Source organism: Mizuhopecten yessoensis, unplaced genomic scaffold, assembly GCF_002113885.1.
Source record: "Mizuhopecten yessoensis strain PY_sf001 unplaced genomic scaffold, ASM211388v2 scaffold10479, whole genome shotgun sequence".
NCBI lineage: Eukaryota > Metazoa > Mollusca > Bivalvia > Pectinida > Pectinidae > Mizuhopecten > Mizuhopecten yessoensis.
In genome coordinates, this window is record NW_018408567.1 from 936,871 (window position 1) to 955,154 (window position 18,284).

Below are 18,284 nucleotides of genomic sequence, written 5' to 3' on the forward strand. Positions count from 1 at the left end.
ACTAGAGAGGCAAAACTTTTTTTGATGAAAAATAACGTTGCTCTTAACCTTGACATTTTGAAACACAAACTCGTCCGATGTTTACTTGTTTTGATATTTTCATGAAGTTTTGTAATCTGTTCAGAAATTAAGTCATTAGAGCGATGACAAAAGGCACACATAGATAACATATACGAAAGGAAAGCCTCGACGACCCTTTCGCCTCGGGAATTACATAGCTCATTATTTAATAATAAATAATACAACATCCACCATTATTGGGAAGAAGGAAAGGAAAAGGATACTACACTGTAGTACCCAGCTGTAACTACCAAGATACCAATTGTAGTTTTGCTACCATATATACATCTTGAGGAAAACACTCAAAATAGAACTGCTGACAACTTCTATACGGTATCAATGATAACGCTGCTACAACGAAATTACTTCGAAGATTGAGAAGCGTTAGACTGTAAGTAATGGCACCAGCATACAGCCTCATGATATATGTATGTGGCAAGGGCCGTTGTACCAAACCGTTCGCGCGTGAACTGAAGGCACTGACTGGGGAGCTGCAATCATGCCAACAACGTAGTCGATAATCCATTCACAGGTTAGGTGACAGCGTAAAAAAAATCTATGACTGCCTTCACACTCCTTGAATGGCTGGATTGATATGATATTATTTAGAACGCTGTTGAAACCTCTGACCATGCGGTTTATTGTGTTGCCGAATAAACAGTGCTACAGATAAGGCCGACACCCTGTAGGAATCGTCAGTTCGGAGGAATAAGACAGAATGCCTAATAACATTTATATTAAACGGATACATTTTGATACAGATTGGTTCTTTTGCTTGCTTGATTTCCCATGCATACTTTGCACAAACCATTGTACTGATGGGCTCTCTCTAACGCACAGACAGACCACGTACCCCCTATCTCAGCAAACAGTGCAAACGGCTTGCATTGCGACACACAGCTTTGACCAATGGATAATAAGGGCCAGTAGCCGAAAACACATCCAGATACACAGGATACCGTGCTGGAGACCCAGGAGACATCATGGACTCAGTGTTTCTGCTTCCAGGTTATTATGTATAAACGAATAGATTCAATCATTATATCTGGAGATGGACAGTGTGGTTATAATGTACTGGGTATTTATCGCTGGTAGACGCGTTCGACGCTTTGCACACACACACACAACACCATGCTATATTGATGTAAACCGCCCGCTCATACTCAGATGGCTTCGACAAACAGCGCGGACATCGTATATATTTATTACTTTATTACACATAAAGCTTAAGCAAAATGGACATCACCGACTTGGTCTACCTATTGGACGCGTAGGAAATTTATTTTGCGTTGCATTATCCTGACAAGTATGCTTTTTACTATGTGGAATATCATCTTACAGTGATATCGACTTTATGTGATGTCATAAGCTGTCGAAATACCTTATGCCAACTAGGATTTGACGATCATCATTTGTTTTAATTCATTGAAATATCATGAAAACGACGAACAGACAGATCACAACACGGAAGCAGCCGACTGCTCACATTACCACTGTGGATATCATCTGGGAACAGCTCGGAGTGCACGGAAGCATGACAGGCCTGTGTGCCACCTGTGATGTTCCCTGCTGCAAGATCCAGATAAGCGGACGATCACTTTGTTAATACTAGCCTCCAGTATTGACGTGTGATATTTATACGTCAACGTTATACCATCACATTGAACGGGCATTCTATAGGATCTGACTCCGGACATAGGCTTCTCAACTCCTATGATTCCGTACAGGACGCAGCAGTCACGGAGTACTTTAGATTAGGTAAGAATAGTGTTTGATCAAATATACATAAAATTGTTTAAGTGTTAAAAATTCTTTGATGAATGTAATAAGTAACAGGGTGCTTATAATGTCTACGTTAAGGTGTGTAAATGTGTACATTTTATTAAGTTTGTTCTCTCAGTGATGATGGGCGTGTCAATGAGCGAATATACTGGATATTACATTGACAATCCTGCTAGTATTGACACTTATGCACAGGGTTACTAAATAACCCAGACTAAGTGTGGTATTAACCAATATCGCACATGACCATATCAATAATAATCAATACACACAAAACGAAGTCTGCGACGCAGTAAAGACTTTGCCCAGCATTATCTACCGGAGATGCCCCAGCTCGGGTCACAACTGCTACTGTATATAATCATGCAGTGCAAATACGGGGGACGACATTAATTTTGCCGTCTTGTTCTAGTGGCAGGTTTACATTAAAGAATCTTGTTCTGGTGGCAGTAACATTAAAGGAATGAAGCAAATGAAGCAAATATATTGAACGAATTTCGCCCGACACTCGCAATTTGTTACCAGCAAGTATCAATGACGGGGGAAATCGATAGCTGTTCCCTCTATATATAATCTATTTCAGGCATTCTTTCACCTCGTGATTTAACATATAACATGGCTTGGGGAATTGTGAAATATATAAATAAATGTCACAGAACAACAGTTGATTCCAATGAGATAGTGATAAATATCAGACACGCCATATACGTGTATTTCAATATGCATTTACCTCCTTAGCTCAAAAGTGGATTAAAATAACGCACAAAATATGGACTTGCTTTTGAAGAGACAAATTGAAAGTAAAATACGTCTGGGTAAATATTAAATTACACCTTAAATCATAATTAATTATTCCACGGCATCTGTAGTCTTTCATTTGCGGTACAGTCTGTGTTTGAATAAGACATACTGACGTGACTAAATAAGCAAACACGCACAAGTTTAGATTGGAAAGCCTGATAAGCAGCAACTACGGAAATAAATGATAAAAAAATAACGAAATACTATCAGCGTGGAGCGACAGTGAAAAAATTGTCAATTGTATCTAGAGGCGGATAGAAGGATATATTACAATCAAGGATAGATTACGTAAAACAAGAGGCCCAATGGGCCTGCATCGCTCACCTGTTATTAATCTAACACTTGTAATCTTAAGATTTCATAAGAACCTAGTAAAAGGTTTAAACATATGACGCCTCTGACCTTGATTGTCGAACAAGGACATTAGGTTGAAAGTGGATCAAGGTCCTTCATTTGAACAAACTTGGTAGTCCTTCATCCAAGCATGCTACAGGCCCAATTTCAGTACCCTGGCCCTTTTGCTTATTGAAAAGAAGTCGCTTGAAGAATTTACGACATTTGACCCATGTGACCTTGAAAGTTGGTCAAGGTCATTCATTTGAACAAACTTGGTAGCCCTTCATCCCAGCATGCTACAGGCCCAATATCAGTACCCTGGGCCTTTTGGTTATTGAGAAGAAGTTGTTTGAAGATTTTAAGACATCTGACCCCAGTGACCTTGAAAGTGTGTCAATGTCATTCATTTAAACAAACTTGGTAGCCCTTCATCCCAGCATGCTACAGGCCCAATATCAGTACCCTGGGCCTTTTGGTTATTGAGAAGAAGTCGTTTGAAGATTTTATGACATTTGACCCCTTTGACCTTTGAAGGTTGGTCAANATCAGTACCCTGGGCCTTTTGGTTATTGAGAAGTTGTTTGAAGATTTTAACATATTTCAACCCCTGTGACCTTGAAAGTTGGTCAAGGTCATTTATTTGAACAAACTTGGTAGCCCTTCATCCAAGCATGCTACAGGCCCAATATCAGTACAATGGGCCTTTTGGTTATTGAGAAGAAGTTGTTTGAAGATTTAAGACATCTGACCCCTGTGACCTTGAACGTGGGTCAAGGTCATTTATTTGAACAAACTTGGTAGCCCTTCATCCCAGTATGCTACAGGCCCAATATCAGTACCCTGGGCCTTTTAGTTATTGAGAAGAAGTTGTTTGAAGATTTTAACATATTTGACCCCTGTGACCTTGAAAGTGGGTCAATGTCATTTATTTGAACAAACTAGGTAGCCCTTGATCCCAGCATGCTACTGGCCAAATATCATCTTCCTAGGCCTTTTGGTTACCGAAAAGAAGTTGTTTAAAGCAAAAAGTTGACGCCGGACAGACGGACGACGGGCGCCGCACCATAACATAAGCTCACTTGCCCTTCGGGCAGGTGAGCTAACTAGTTTGATTAACTACATATGAATTACATCTGTATACCCCAAATATGGAGATATTACTTCAGTTCTCTATCCTATAAGATAGAAAATACCTAGTACTTGATTAATTAATTAAAGCTAGACTTGACGACAATAGAGAAAGAAAATATAGTATTCCAATAGTAACCTCACAAGTGATATATTAGGTTCCTCAAAACAGGCCCTGTGGTCAACGGTAACCGCTATCAAGTTAACCAAAGTTCGTAATTTCAAGTACACTAGCTCTTTTAGAAATTACCCATTTTGAATTGTAACAATCATCAAGAGTTCACATTCTTTTTCTTCTTCTACTTTTACAAAGCTATCCTGTATTTTACTAAACAAAAATTCCATGCAATCAAATTTGTAATATCGAAATCCAAGTAAAACAAAGTTTTCCGATGGTATAAACGAGTGTACAGCATATACAACTGTATGCTACCAACTACCATACTATTTTCAATGGATATTTTTTCCGCAATAAATGCTTTTTATGCAATTTATTTATCTCCTGACCCAAAATGATAATATTTTCGACAGTGTACCAAGGCCATGTCTTTAAATGGATGTTTTATCAGTATTTGATTATCTAAGAATTTTGCTTTCATGTTTGGGACATAACAATTAAATCACTTTTTTCGAGTTATCCGGGTCGAGTGTCCTGTCTGATTGCAATCTATGTATAGAAAGAAGGAATTGAAATAGAGGCATTCAAGTTAAAACTACCAAGTAGATAGTTGAATATAATTATAGTACTGCAACTATAACGGCTGCAGTTTTATAAATTGAAACAAGGAAATGCATTGTACACTCTATATACTAAAATCTTCTAGTAAAGCTACATTGGCTTTGTAAAACGTGCAGGTCTACGAAACGACTTTACATACATATTCGATTATAAATACATGTATAACTAAAATTCTATCTAACATCAAATAGATACATGATATATGGAGTTTACAAGACGTTAAAATGGAAATCAAGATGACAAATAAATCGATGACATGTAACTCTAGAAGTAGTTCATCCACTGAATGGCTAGCAGGTTCCATTAGATCTCTGCTGCGATGTGAAGCGACGTCATTAAACCATGGCCAGCCATCGTAATAAAATATATCATAGGGTTGTTATACAATTAATTTCGATCCGGCCAACTGTACAGTTGGTTACGAATGGAATTAGCAGCTACTAATTTTCTCTACAGTTAGAAACATCAGGCTAACGAGCCTCCTTTACATTAGGAACGAAAGGCCAACGAGCCTTCTCTACGTTAAAAACGTCAGACTATAAGCCCCCTCTTCATAAGGGACGTCAGACTAACGAACTCTCTTTCTAAAGAGCCTCCTCTACAGTTAGGGACGTCAGGCTAACAAGCCCTCTCTCTGAAGAGCTTCCTCTACATTAGGGACGTTATGCTAACATATCCCCTCTTTACTAGGGACGCTAGGCTAGACATTTTCTCTCGGGCAAACGACACTTTCCCTGTAGAAGGGATATGGGACTACAGTGACATCATCTAGGAACGTCAGGATAACGAGATTTTTTCTTCGTTAGGGACGTTAGGTTAACAAAACGTTCTCTACAATACGGACATCAGACCTACACGATTTTCTCTTCAGTAGGAATGTCAGTCTAACGAGATATTCGCCGACAGCAGGGACAGGCTTATGGAACGTTCTGTACAGTAAGGATGTCGAAATAAGATTCTTTTAACGGTGAGAAAATCAGCCTTACTGGATTTTCTCTTCGTTACGATCGTAAGGCTAAGGAGGAGGTACCAACGTCATGCTAACATGAGTTTGCCTTCAACAGGGCCATTAGGCTAACACAATTTTCTCTTGTGTTGATACATCAGACTAACGATACTTCCGCTATAGAAGGGCGATCACGATAACAAAACAGTCTCTATAGTAAAGACATTTGGCCAGACAGTGCTGTCACGAGAATATTACAAAACAAAAACAAAAGCCATGTCCTTATTGTATTGCTGACTGGTGATCTAACTGTAATAATTACCAGCTATGGTCACTGTAATGGCAGTCAAACCTATTAAATTACCATCCAGAGAGATAATCATTTCCTCAAAAATCCATTCCAGATTGACCCATGGGAGACCGAATATCTCCCGTTCACAGAAAAGAATGACGTAGTACAGACCCATTTAGTGATAATTGGCGTTTTCTGTTATCCTTTATTATCCTTTAACAGTGCAGGATGTTTACATCAAAGGTTTAAAGCAATTTTACATAACCTTGGTGGAATGGGAGTGTGAAACTCATCAGACGTTTAACATAGAATATGAAAAAGTCAAAATACAGTTCATGTGCTTTTAAAATCAGCATAGAATCTGTAGGATAATGGAAATGTCTGCAGAATAATGGAATATCATGAAAACATTGTAAAACCCCAGTAATGAATAAAAAAGTAAAGTTTCATGGAGATTATTAATAACTAACGGGAACAGTGTGTATAGGTCCAGGAATTCCGTAGGAATAAGCACTTTAGTGGCGACACTCGCTATGTAAATATAGGTTAAGTACAAGTAATGCTGCGTCCTGCAAATGAGATCCGGGGTACAGATAACGATGCTACAAGGCACAATAATCCACATAATAAAAAGCATCGCCCTTTTTAAAGGGATGCCATGTTTAAGAAAGGGACAGTTCACGATCGGGAAATCGAAACCAATACTCTTCTCGTTCATCGCAATAGTAAGCCGTCTCTGTTGGTCATCTGGTTATAAAAGAGATCGAGTTGAGCAGCTGTCGTGTTATAACAAAATGATCGGTTCGCCATTTGCCTGTCTTGTCAGAGAAAGCACCCATTATAAGAAAACGAAGGTATGATAGTTAAAAAATTGAAAAGTCTATAAAGTTCTAGGAGAAGGAAACACGATTTGAGGTAAAGATGCTTAAAATTGATCAATTGTCATTTGAGACCGTCTAACAACACACAATCAATTCCATGTCTGGAGTATACCTATTTTCAATACGAGTGTAACCTTTATTCAATGGTAGTAAGAATAATATAAAAACTGTTGATGATAGCCTTAAAGCACCTTGCAGATCTAGAGATAATAAGTTGTTTAATATATATATGGATTCTTGTGAAGTTTGATAATCCAATACTAAGGAGACAGTGTCGGATGTTTATCATTGATCGGTATTTGGAAAGATGACAACACAGACGTTTGATTTGCTAGCTAGTGTTTTGCCTGTCAAAACTGTAATAGCTTGGCACTTTTAGGAAAAATTGTTCAAAAGAAACAATGCATTTGTACCTTTCATGTTCAAAGATATCATTTCATACACAAGATAAGACAGTAACACAAAAGACAATATGTCATTTTACTCGGAAATGTTTTTTATCTCTCTTTGTCATTTTATGAACATGTCCGATGGGTCTGTATCGCTCACCTGTTTTTCATCTTGCATCCACGACATAGACCAGTTCGAATGTATTCAAATAGGCTAAAATAACCCCTACTTTACAAATTATAGTTCTTTGTTTGAAAATCGTACTATCTGATAGTTTTACACTTCTGTGGAAAACGTTTACTTTCTGTCATAATCTGACCTTCATAGATGGTTTGGGTCATTCATCCAGATCCAATACATCATAGCTACAGGTAAAACATAATAGCCTTTGGACTCTTGGTTACTCAGAATTGGCCGTTTAAAGATTTAAACACATTTGACCTTTGTGACCTTAAAATGTGTCAAGGTCTTTCAAAAGAATAAAGTTGATAGACATCTAATTAAAAACAAATAGCATCACCCTATGTCACTTGGTTATTTTGTCGGGCTCCATCCTGGAAGCTAGCTACTTAATATCATGCCTTTAAATTCTTCTTAAAAAGTCATTTAAAGGAAAAGTTGACGGACAACCGACGAACGCCACGCCATAGCACAAGCTCACTTGCCCTGCAGGCAGGTGTGCTAAATGTACTATTCTCTCACTGGTATATGTACTTTTTAATATTTAAGGTTACTTGTGACGAAAGTTACACACAATGGACATTTCTGAATATAATTATATTGAAGAAATAAAGATGAACCTTAAAGCAGTAAGGATAGACATCAGTTACAGATCAACACACTTTCAGAAAAATCCATACCACTATAACATACATGAAAAGGGTTTCACGAATCTCCGATATAAACAGCGTGAGATATTCAGCATGTGAATCTCCTTACGAAGCTGGGATAAACTTTCTCTATACTCCGAGTTATGTAAAACTGTCAACAATTTGTGGGCGAAAACAAACTTATCACTACATCATATTTTGAATCCAAATGTTACAAAAATGAAACCACGATAAAACGTGATGTGCATTCTAATATTTACATGCATGCTTGAAATGTCAACAGGAGTATTAAGCATGCATACAAGGGGGAGTTTGCACGTCAATAGGAAACCTTTCTCAATAGTAACAAGATAGTACGTAAATATTAACTCTTTCATAAGCATTTGTTCTTCTCATTTGTTAACGTGTTTATAACCTAATTTACTGCAGGGGAGGACATTAATAACAAGGCATTTTAACTTGGAATCAAGAATCATCGACATTTTTCCTACACAGAGAAATCCCTTTATGAACAGTGGGTTTAATTTAGGGGTTTTACGTACCTGTCACTGTTCCACCGGTAGCTTTAACTATTTTAAGTTAATTATAATATTGCATATATTGTAATTATGTTGTATGTAATGTACGTCTTTTAATATGCTTGACCATATGGGAAACGAGTATTTGACTCAATATGTAAACAAGTTTAAATAAAGACTATTATTATTATTATTATAAAAAAATTATGACGTACTGCCTTTCAATAGATGTCTCGGCGTGGGAGTTATTTCGGTATAACACGTTGACAGTTTTAAGCAATCAACGTCAGTTTTGATATTTAATATAGGATCAACAGAAACACGTTCGTATATTGAGTACAACAAGGTATAAGACGTACAACACACCAGCGAAATCGATGATTTCACCATTTAGGAAGGAATTACATTCATGCTATTGTTCCATAGTAAATAAGAAAAAAAGATATTTTAGCTTTAAGAAAAACATACACATTGCTTATCAGAGTATGATCACCCGCTTACATTTTTAAACATTTACAATATTTCACTTAATTTTCATCATCAAAAAATTCAAACAAGTAGTAACTGCCATCTTTGAACGATTTATATGAAGACATTAATTGTAAAAAATTTAATAAGAATTTTCATTTCTCTTTGTAGTCCGTTTAACTGGGAGTTCATCTTTCATAAACAACATGGATCACCCGCCAACCTCCGACCCCGGCTGTACAACTCCTCCATTGTCGCAAATCATCTGCTGCAAACTCTGCTTCAGCGTCTATAAAAGTCCCAAGCTGCTTCCGTGCCTTCATAGTTTTTGCTGTTTGTGCCTGTCCAACCACTGTGATCGCAATGTCTCCCAGGGCAAGGCCACGGTATGTCCCTCTTGCTCCGAACCCTTCGATGTGCCGGAGCAAGGCATTGCCAGCCTGCCTAATAATGTGGTGCTACAGAGGGCAATTTTATCAAATGTAAATCAAGTGAAGATAAAATCGCCCCCTCACTATAGAAATCGGTCAGTCACCAATTCTGACTCGTTGACTTTCAGTGATACATCCATTGGGTCAGAATTAAAAAAATGTTCTTCTAACAGGGGCAGTACAGACATCATTTCAGCTGAGGGAATGTTTCAAAGGGAAAACTCTTCGGAAAATGCTGAAAATGATCAGAGTGGAAAAGCAGCTGAAAACGACCTCGTTTTCATGGAAAATAGTGTTGTTCAACATGATAACGTTACGACAGTGTGTCAGTCAACACAGGAGAATGATAAGTCAAAACTCGAAGACAGAAGACAAACGCCAAATCAATCGAATCTTACATCACCGTCTACAGAAACAGACGCTTCTTTGTTTCAACAGGAACACCAAAAGATGGTTAAAAGTTGCTCGGAGTTTAGCAACTTTTCAATAGGTAGTCTAAAGTTTGAGCCCCCACAAGATTATGCGGACATTACAGAAGATTGTTATACAGATAATGACAATACTGCCATCTCTTCAGTAAACCACGACCCTATTATTGAAGAACATAAACAACGCGATCGAATAAAGGATGAGTTGGCAGGTTTTCAAACCGAAGCACTGGGCATTGTTTATTCCATCGACAATTTGAATAAAGAAAAAGAAAGATGTATTCAACAAAAACAGAACCTACATTATCAAATACAACAGCGGTCAGCTCGCTTACAAGGCTTGATAAAGGGTTGGGAAAGACAACTTCTGCTGCAGGTTGAGGCCCATTGGCACGATATAAATATGACTGAAGTCATTGAGAAGTACAAGTCTTACATGCACAACAGATTAAAAGGCATACTAGCTATGACAGACTTGGCCAGAATGTTACTTGATCACGGTCTCAGTGAAGAACTACCTGTATTTGAGGAAATGATTAAAAACAGAAAGCAAAAACTAAACGGACAGAAATTATCGTTTGAGAAGCCTTACATGAAATTCAGTATACCTGCAGATGAGGATGTGGTTGTGGAAAATCTATTCGGTAGTCTTAATGTTCTGAGGAAATCTGAAAGCTATTGGGAGTTCTGCCCAGCTACCCAAATCCCAACGGCAACGTCCGGCATTGATGAACAGGTGAACAACAGGAGCATATCGGAGCCTATATCCGGGAAGATTATATCACAAACAGATTCCCAAACATCAAAATCTGACATTAAGGGCAAATCCGTTGGTTCTACATTAGCATGCAGATCACCGTCAATAGAAAAATTAAAAGAAGACCGACTTTCTACAAAACGAAGTAGAAGCTCATCAACAAGACGAAGTTTCTCGAAGCAAATGAGCCCTTCTCATCCCAGAAGCAGACGACAGTCTATGGAATCACCAACATCTGAGGATGTTAAAATTTCAGGTGGGCCGTTTACTAAGCCTGTCCTACATGCAAAAAGTCCTGTACGTCAAATGCACAGAGGAAACTCTAGGGGATATCAAGTGTCAGATCAATCTGTGTTTTCACCTCCCTCTTCTCCAACTAAGCTAGGTAAAACATCTGACTGTACACTAGATTTCTCATCAGGAAACCGACGAAATACCGAAGGAAGCATTCAAATTGACTGGGAAAGAGACTTTATAAACACAATTGAACAAGAAGCAAACCGCTATTCTGACAGCAGTAGAGACACTGCTGTTTTGAATGAAAGTGATCGACGTGGCCAAATTGATGACGATGTCCAACACACTCGACGTATGCTTGCCATGTGCAAAAAACAGCTTCTGGAAGCACAGACGGAGTCCAACCCTTTGTTACAATTTTCATCACACGACGTTCACACTGGAAGTCTTCCCTCATCTCCAAGAGAACGTTTCGATCATTTGAAATTTTCTGCTCGTAAAAAGTCTATTAAGTGGAGATCAGAGTCACGTGACAGTATATCCAGTCTTGATGGTGATTAAAATAACGTATATAAGTGTACTGATGTATGTTGACAAAGAGAGCATTCTGTATTATATTCTTGTATACAGGTAAATTACACATGATTATTTACTGCGTTACATGCTTCATGCTTTAAAGAACTAAATATTTCCTCTCAAATTAATATATTCTCAAAATATTAAAAAATATATTAAACAGCACACAAAAAATTATGTATTTTTAATGTAAAACTTCTCAAGTGCCTAGTGCAAGTTATGCTCTTTGCAATAGAAATTACTATTTATCATTGATAGTCATACAAATCAATCCGTTAATGTGCCAAAAACCGATCATAACCAAAAAGATGACTTTTTTTTAAAAAAAATATTGAAATATTGAACTTAATTGAAAACATCTGAACGAAATATGTTAAAACCTAATACCAGTATCAATATTAATTCCACTAAGTGTATTGATCAATGTTGTTGTTTTCAATATTTTACCAGCTTTTTATATAAAACAAATAAAGCAACTAAATAAAAAAAACTGTTTCTACTATGGGTCAAACTGATATTTGACTTTTAAATACGTTGTTATCATGCTTTTTATACATGAAAACAGGCAAAGACATAATCAATGCATTAATGACATGGTAAACTAGTATTGCCAAGTTGTGGTTTTATTCTTTTGGAAATTATTGTTTTACTGGTGGTGTTTGTAAACTTCTTTGAATCTGGATAGAAACATATAACCAATGCACTTTCTGTATGTTGGATAATGAAATATTGCCGGAAATCTCACCCATTCTCCAGTAAAACGGTTATAACACGATGATTATAATGGGATCACATCCTTAGCCATATTATCCTTGAGGAAAAAGTTGATGATTATTTTTCAAGCTATTTCACCTCTTTTTGTTAGGATCTTATAATTTTCATACCATCAAACTTACACCTATCCGATGATATTGATTTGAATAATTTTCTAAAGGAATTATACAAATTGTCCCCAAAAGTTTTGTTTTTTTCCTCGAACAATGTGTGTATTATACTATATTATATTATACGTTTTCGAAATGGGAATGGGTAACTCAGGTGCACAGAAATTCCCTATATTGATAAAGCATGTTACCACGTTTTCATCCATAAAGAGAACTTGATACAATTTGCTTTTGTATTCATTATTCATACACATATAAAATTGTATCAATACTGAGCACAAACCAAACAAATACTTGCAATATACTTAATTCATCTACTTCACATATAGTCAAATCCCAAACTTTTTGATCATTGTATTTCTTCAGCAAAATAGAAAATAAGTTACTTCATTCATTGATATTTTTTTCTCGTAAAAATATTCAATGTGATGGTGTTTTTCTCAGCAAATGGAAAATAAGTTATTTCATTTTGCTATTTTAAATTCCTGTAAACTAATTTGTTTTTGTTAGTTTACAAAGCATGCTTTCCTGTAAAGAAAATCAATACGTAGTTCCTTAAATGATACGATGTGAATGAGTACTGATTTCGGATGTAATATTCAGACAATCTGATATCATCAGTAACTCTATAAAGTTGATCATTTCTGCATGTGTAATTTTTTTTTTCACTATTGGAAAACATGACCATATCAAATTAAGATGTGTGATGAGTCTACAGTTCTACTATGTGTACTACAACAGCTAATACACAAGATAAGGTCATTTTGATAACGGGGTGTATTTCACGATGTCAAAACAAATAGCGGAAAATTATTGGACCATTTACTTCCAGGTGATGCCATGGGTGTGTATACGTAAGTGTGTACGTTATTATTACACCTAGGTCCTCGAGAACAAAACCAATAAAGTGGTAGTTTAAAGAAGGTATTGACAATTTTCAGCTAATAGAAAATCTTGGATTTACAGTGTTTTCTTAAATTGTTTAATTAACTGTGTTTAAGAATGATAGTATCTATCTAAAATCATTAACCACCTTGAAACTATTTTGCCTATCTGCAGATTGTAAAAAGGCAAAATTCTTATATTTGAAAAGGATATTAGCCCGAATATTTTAGAGAATGATAATGAAAGAATCCCGTAGTATAATGATATAAGTAGATACATAATATCATACTTTTTACAGTTACTAGTTTTAGTACTTCAAAATATATTATTAAATAAATAAATACATGGGTGTTATTATCAACCCTAACTAAATAAATACATGGTGTTATTTTCAACCCTTTCTAAATAAATACATGGTGTTATTATCAACCCTTTCTAAATAAAAATACATGGTGTTATTATCAACCCTTTCTAAATAAATACATGGTGTTATTATCAACCCTTTCTAAATAAATACATGGTGTTATTTTCAAACTAGTTGTTTGTTGTTTTATGTTTTGCCAGAGGTTTGCAAAAATGTAAAATTCTAAATGAGAATCATCAATCTAAAAAGAAAATGTAGTATGTATATGACTTGTTAAGTGTTGTTGAATATTGAATGTATATTTAATTCACAGAAAATATACTTCTGCAACATTGGTGACCTTACAAAAGGCGTGAGATATAAACCCTGTATTTTTCGCCCTTCTGAGTGGACGGTGAACAGGACTTTTGATTTTTACAATATTCCATGAAATATAAACACCCTAGAGTTTGCGCAAGGAACAAAAATTTGGAAATTTGGATGTAAAACTGAAGCACGATTCTGGTATCACAGCCAATAAGTGTTTCTATGTTATGTTTCGATGACTAGTACTGTATGTACTCTGTCACTTTCAGACAAATGACCACAAAGGTGTAAAATGTGTACGAGTTGTCCATAGATCAATGTTGATTTTGCTATGCTAAAAGCGTATGCACAATTAGTTATCCAATCCACAAAGTATTGGACAGAGAGAGCAATCTGTCCAAGCAACAGATACAGGAATCCATCTGGATACACTGCAGTGGGCCAGTTCTAAATCAAGATGATGGGGCTCATAGACTCTCGCACATCTATGACCAAGTACTAAACAAAGTTTAGCTGAATCGAGTCATTTCAGTACATGTATAACAACTACCTCGGTAATTGTACATACGCTTACAGCGTAGCCAAAACGACATCAATTTGTTGACAACTCGTACACATTTTACACCTTTGTGTTCATACGCTTCACTGGTCATTTGCCTGATGAAGGTGACAGAGTATATACCGTACTAGTCATCGAAACATCACATAGAAACACTTACTGGTTGTGTTACAAGAATTGTTTCATAATGGATAATCATGGATTAAATATAAAAAAAAAATGTCTCCCCTCTCCTTTACCGGGATACTGATATTCTACATAAAACTGTCTAAACAACACAATACCTTTCTTCCCTCCCAGTCTTCTGTTCATGAAGTCGAAAACATTCTGGTCTTCTGTTTTCATTTTCTCGTAGGCTTGAGCTTGTTTCTTCTCCTGAGCTTTTTGTTTCTTTTCCTTCTTCTTCATGACATCAAATAAGTCCTGTTCTCCAGCCAGCTCTTTTAGCAGCATAATTGTATCTAGAGACTTCCCTGCAATAGACAATACGGTTACAGTAAGAGAGTTAAACTGACAACGGACACATAGAGGTGAAGATGAAAAAGCCTCCAGAAAAAAATTATAATGGAATTTGATGGTAGAATATTTATACCAGCAACTGAAAACAAGAATCTGTTTTCAAACATTACACAAAGGCTCAATTTTATATACGGATGTTCTGTAGAGTTGATTATTTTAGAGTGATCATCTGGGAAAATAATATTTATCGTTGATGCTATTTTTAAGTAAAACTTTCTTCTCTATAACCAGTAAATACCATTTCTTTAAATTCTACAAGTAACACATTTCTTCCCATCTTCCAAATCATATTGGCAACAATATATTTAATTTGATGCCTTCTCTGGAGTATCTGAAGCAGATAAAGTCTTGGGGCAATATTAGATAATGTATACTACCTGGGGGAAGCAGCTGTATCGGAACAGGTTCCACACGACCATCTTCCCTCTTCCCAAGACCCTGACCAAGGACATATCCCATCTTGGCCATCAGTTTGGACCCAATTCCCTGAAATAAGTAATGATAAAGCTCTTTAGAGTCGCCTATTCTGGTTAGATAGGGCCCTTTATCAAATGTTGTATATTTAGCTGTATATTAATAAATGTGCTTACCATACCTTTGCCTAAGCACAGCATAGAATCTTACTATTTTCAGGTTACTATATATCAGTAAGAGCCCTAATCAACAATCAGTGTGGTGCAGATACATGAATAAACACTAACATATCAATGACCCTGATTAATTATACTCCAACACTTCCCAGGGACATTCACAGAGAGAAGATAAAACTGTTTTTACCTAGATCTAGGGAGAGACAGTTCACTTGCGCTATTATTCTGAAAATGTCACCATCTTGTGATCATTTTATGCAGGGTAATTAGGGTAGAACTTTGTCACACATTTCATACACTCTTGATGATGTTGCAGTTTATTATGTTCATCATTACAACATAAATAGGAAAGTGTTGGAGCATCGACACCAAGGATTGCGCCGTAAAGGTAGGTTTTATTTGGTTTACATGTTTCGGATGGCTAGGCCAACCATTCTCAGAACAATTTTACAGTATCATTTACAGAGCTAAGGTGCAAATTATGGTTCGCCATGTGACGTCATAGTAATTGTTAAGTAATCATGTGATATACAATTGTAAAGTTACAGTAGGAAAGTGTAGGAGAAAAATGAACAATCACACAGGCGTGAGAGATTCTATTAATCTATGCTACTGCTACACTTACATGTGTATAAAAGATAAGATTCTTTGCTTTCTGAAGTTGTCCTTCAGATTTGAAAAATTTGGTTTAGGTTCAGGTTTATTAGGCAAATGGATAATTGATGCATAGTAGCTCGAAACTCAAGTACAACACTACCGGTATATACTGCTACACTACAGTAGCTTGTGGAGGATGGTGCTTCAATTGTTTTGTTGTTACTGTAGTATGTTTTTAGTAAAGCTGTCTGATGTGTGTCCCCTGTCCCTGTCAGATTTAAGTGTGTAGTAACCTTTGTGTGAGCTTCCCAGTTTCCCAGAGTCTGTGAGGATTGTGGTGGTTTCCAGAGGTACACAGGTATGTCAAGCTCGTCGTCATCTGATAACGCAGGTGAGGGTACTGCTGATCTGATATCATCCTCAGCGTTTTCCTCCTCATCTGACATCTCTTCTGATTGCTCTAACATCGTAAAGAGAAATTTATCAAATCAAAATAAGAAATCACATGGGCCGTTTTCAGTTAAAGCTATTGAACCTGTCGTACCACAATTGTTCGTTAAATAAATAAGGTCGGACCTAGTAATCTGATGCTACTTTCAGACAAGCCTTGACAAAGCCTTGCAAGGCCTGCATAAACATTTGCAGGTCTGCCAGGATTTATATCCAAAATTGTTACATTTAAAAACGGACAAACCGGTTGTTCTGCATAAACAAAAAGGCTAATGATTAAATCAATAATCTGACTACAAGCTTTTCAGTAACAGTTATTACCTAATGGGATAATGTGTTTTAGGTCCAGTTGGTGAACTCCCTCATATGTATCCATGGTGACACTATACTGGTGGTCATCGTGAAGGTCAACAACCATTGCCTTGTACCACAGGTCATCGTCATATTGAGCAAGACAGCGACTTCCTAAGGTCAAAGCACTACAATGGCAAAGCACAAACTCATCCAAATATTTAGAGGATAAATAGTTGTTTCATTTCAGTGCAATATTGTTTGATCCGTTGGAAACCTCCATGTCAGTTATCAGCGTCCTAGCACAAATACTGAAGATCAAAGTATAGTGAATTTCAGCACCAGGTATGCAAAAACTTTTATCGAGAAATTTTGGCAAAAACAGATCAAAATCTTGCAAAAAAATAACCTTCTCCCACCCTATTTTGACTACTTTGCGTCAACACTTGGCCCCTAGGGAACCTAATGGCATCACACCAATATGCATGTATAATGTTTAAAACTCTTTGTACATACCTGTAATCTGGGTCTTGGAATTCCCTCAAATCATCCAATTCCACTATATGTCCATGTGAAAATCTGATAACCAAAAATAGAGAAACATTTCTAAGAACACATGTACTGAATTTTGTTTGTTTGTTTACAATCTGATATAAAGCTGATGTTGCTGAATGGCCTAGTGAGTAATTACTCTTTTAACTTATGTCCATTCATTCACTATCTCAAAAGTCTGTGACAATGAGATTTGAAATGGAGGGTTAACACAAGCAGCAATTAAGCAATTTGTTCATAAATTCTTGTCAATTCCAAGATAGTATTATTCTTTGTGTAAGATAATAAGATATTTTCAATAAGAAAATTGAAAAACCAAGTGATTAAGATATATTTTCAATAGAATTTTTTTTTTCATCAATCACTTACACATGCTTTTCTTAATTTTAGTTTATATTACAAAAAAATGGAGGTTAATGCTTTAACGTCTTGAGAAAACAAAATCATCAGACTAAGTTGTCAGTGTTAGTTTAAGTACTTGCCTGCATTTCTGATCGGAGAATTTACAGTTTCCCTCCAGGTGGTAAGTACACGGCAGCATGGACATGTGAGTAGGGTTGCAGAACATCACCGTCACCTGGGTGACAAGTACACATACATGACTTTACATCAGAGGACAGACACATGTACCAGGTGATGATCAAGAAATTCATCACCCATGTCATTTTCCCCAATCTATTTCAGTTA

The 18,284-nt window shown here is 36.5% G+C and overlaps 2 protein-coding genes across 2 annotated transcripts in view; one reads left to right on the forward strand and one right to left on the reverse strand.

Annotated features, from left to right (window-relative positions):
- Positions 1-18,284, reverse strand: part of LOC110460785 (zinc finger CCCH-type with G patch domain-containing protein-like) — a 31,085-nt gene that overhangs the window by 7,166 nt on the left and 5,635 nt on the right. Inside the window, exons 5-10 of the mRNA XM_021513933.1 lie at positions 18,080-18,174; positions 17,562-17,624; positions 17,076-17,233; positions 16,598-16,764; positions 15,495-15,603; positions 14,883-15,071 (exon numbers count right to left, since the gene is read on the reverse strand). Coding sequence (XP_021369608.1) covers positions 14,883-15,071; positions 15,495-15,603; positions 16,598-16,764; positions 17,076-17,233; positions 17,562-17,624; positions 18,080-18,174 — 781 coding nt within the window. The remainder of the gene's footprint in view (positions 1-14,882; positions 15,072-15,494; positions 15,604-16,597; positions 16,765-17,075; positions 17,234-17,561; positions 17,625-18,079; positions 18,175-18,284) is intronic.
- On the forward strand, positions 991-13,897 carry LOC110460784. The gene is made up of 2 exons (XM_021513932.1): positions 991-1,818; positions 9,343-13,897. Exon 2 carries the CDS (start codon positions 9,378-9,380, stop codon positions 11,583-11,585), a length of 2,208 nt encoding a protein of 735 aa, XP_021369607.1. The 5' UTR covers positions 991-1,818; positions 9,343-9,377; the 3' UTR covers positions 11,586-13,897.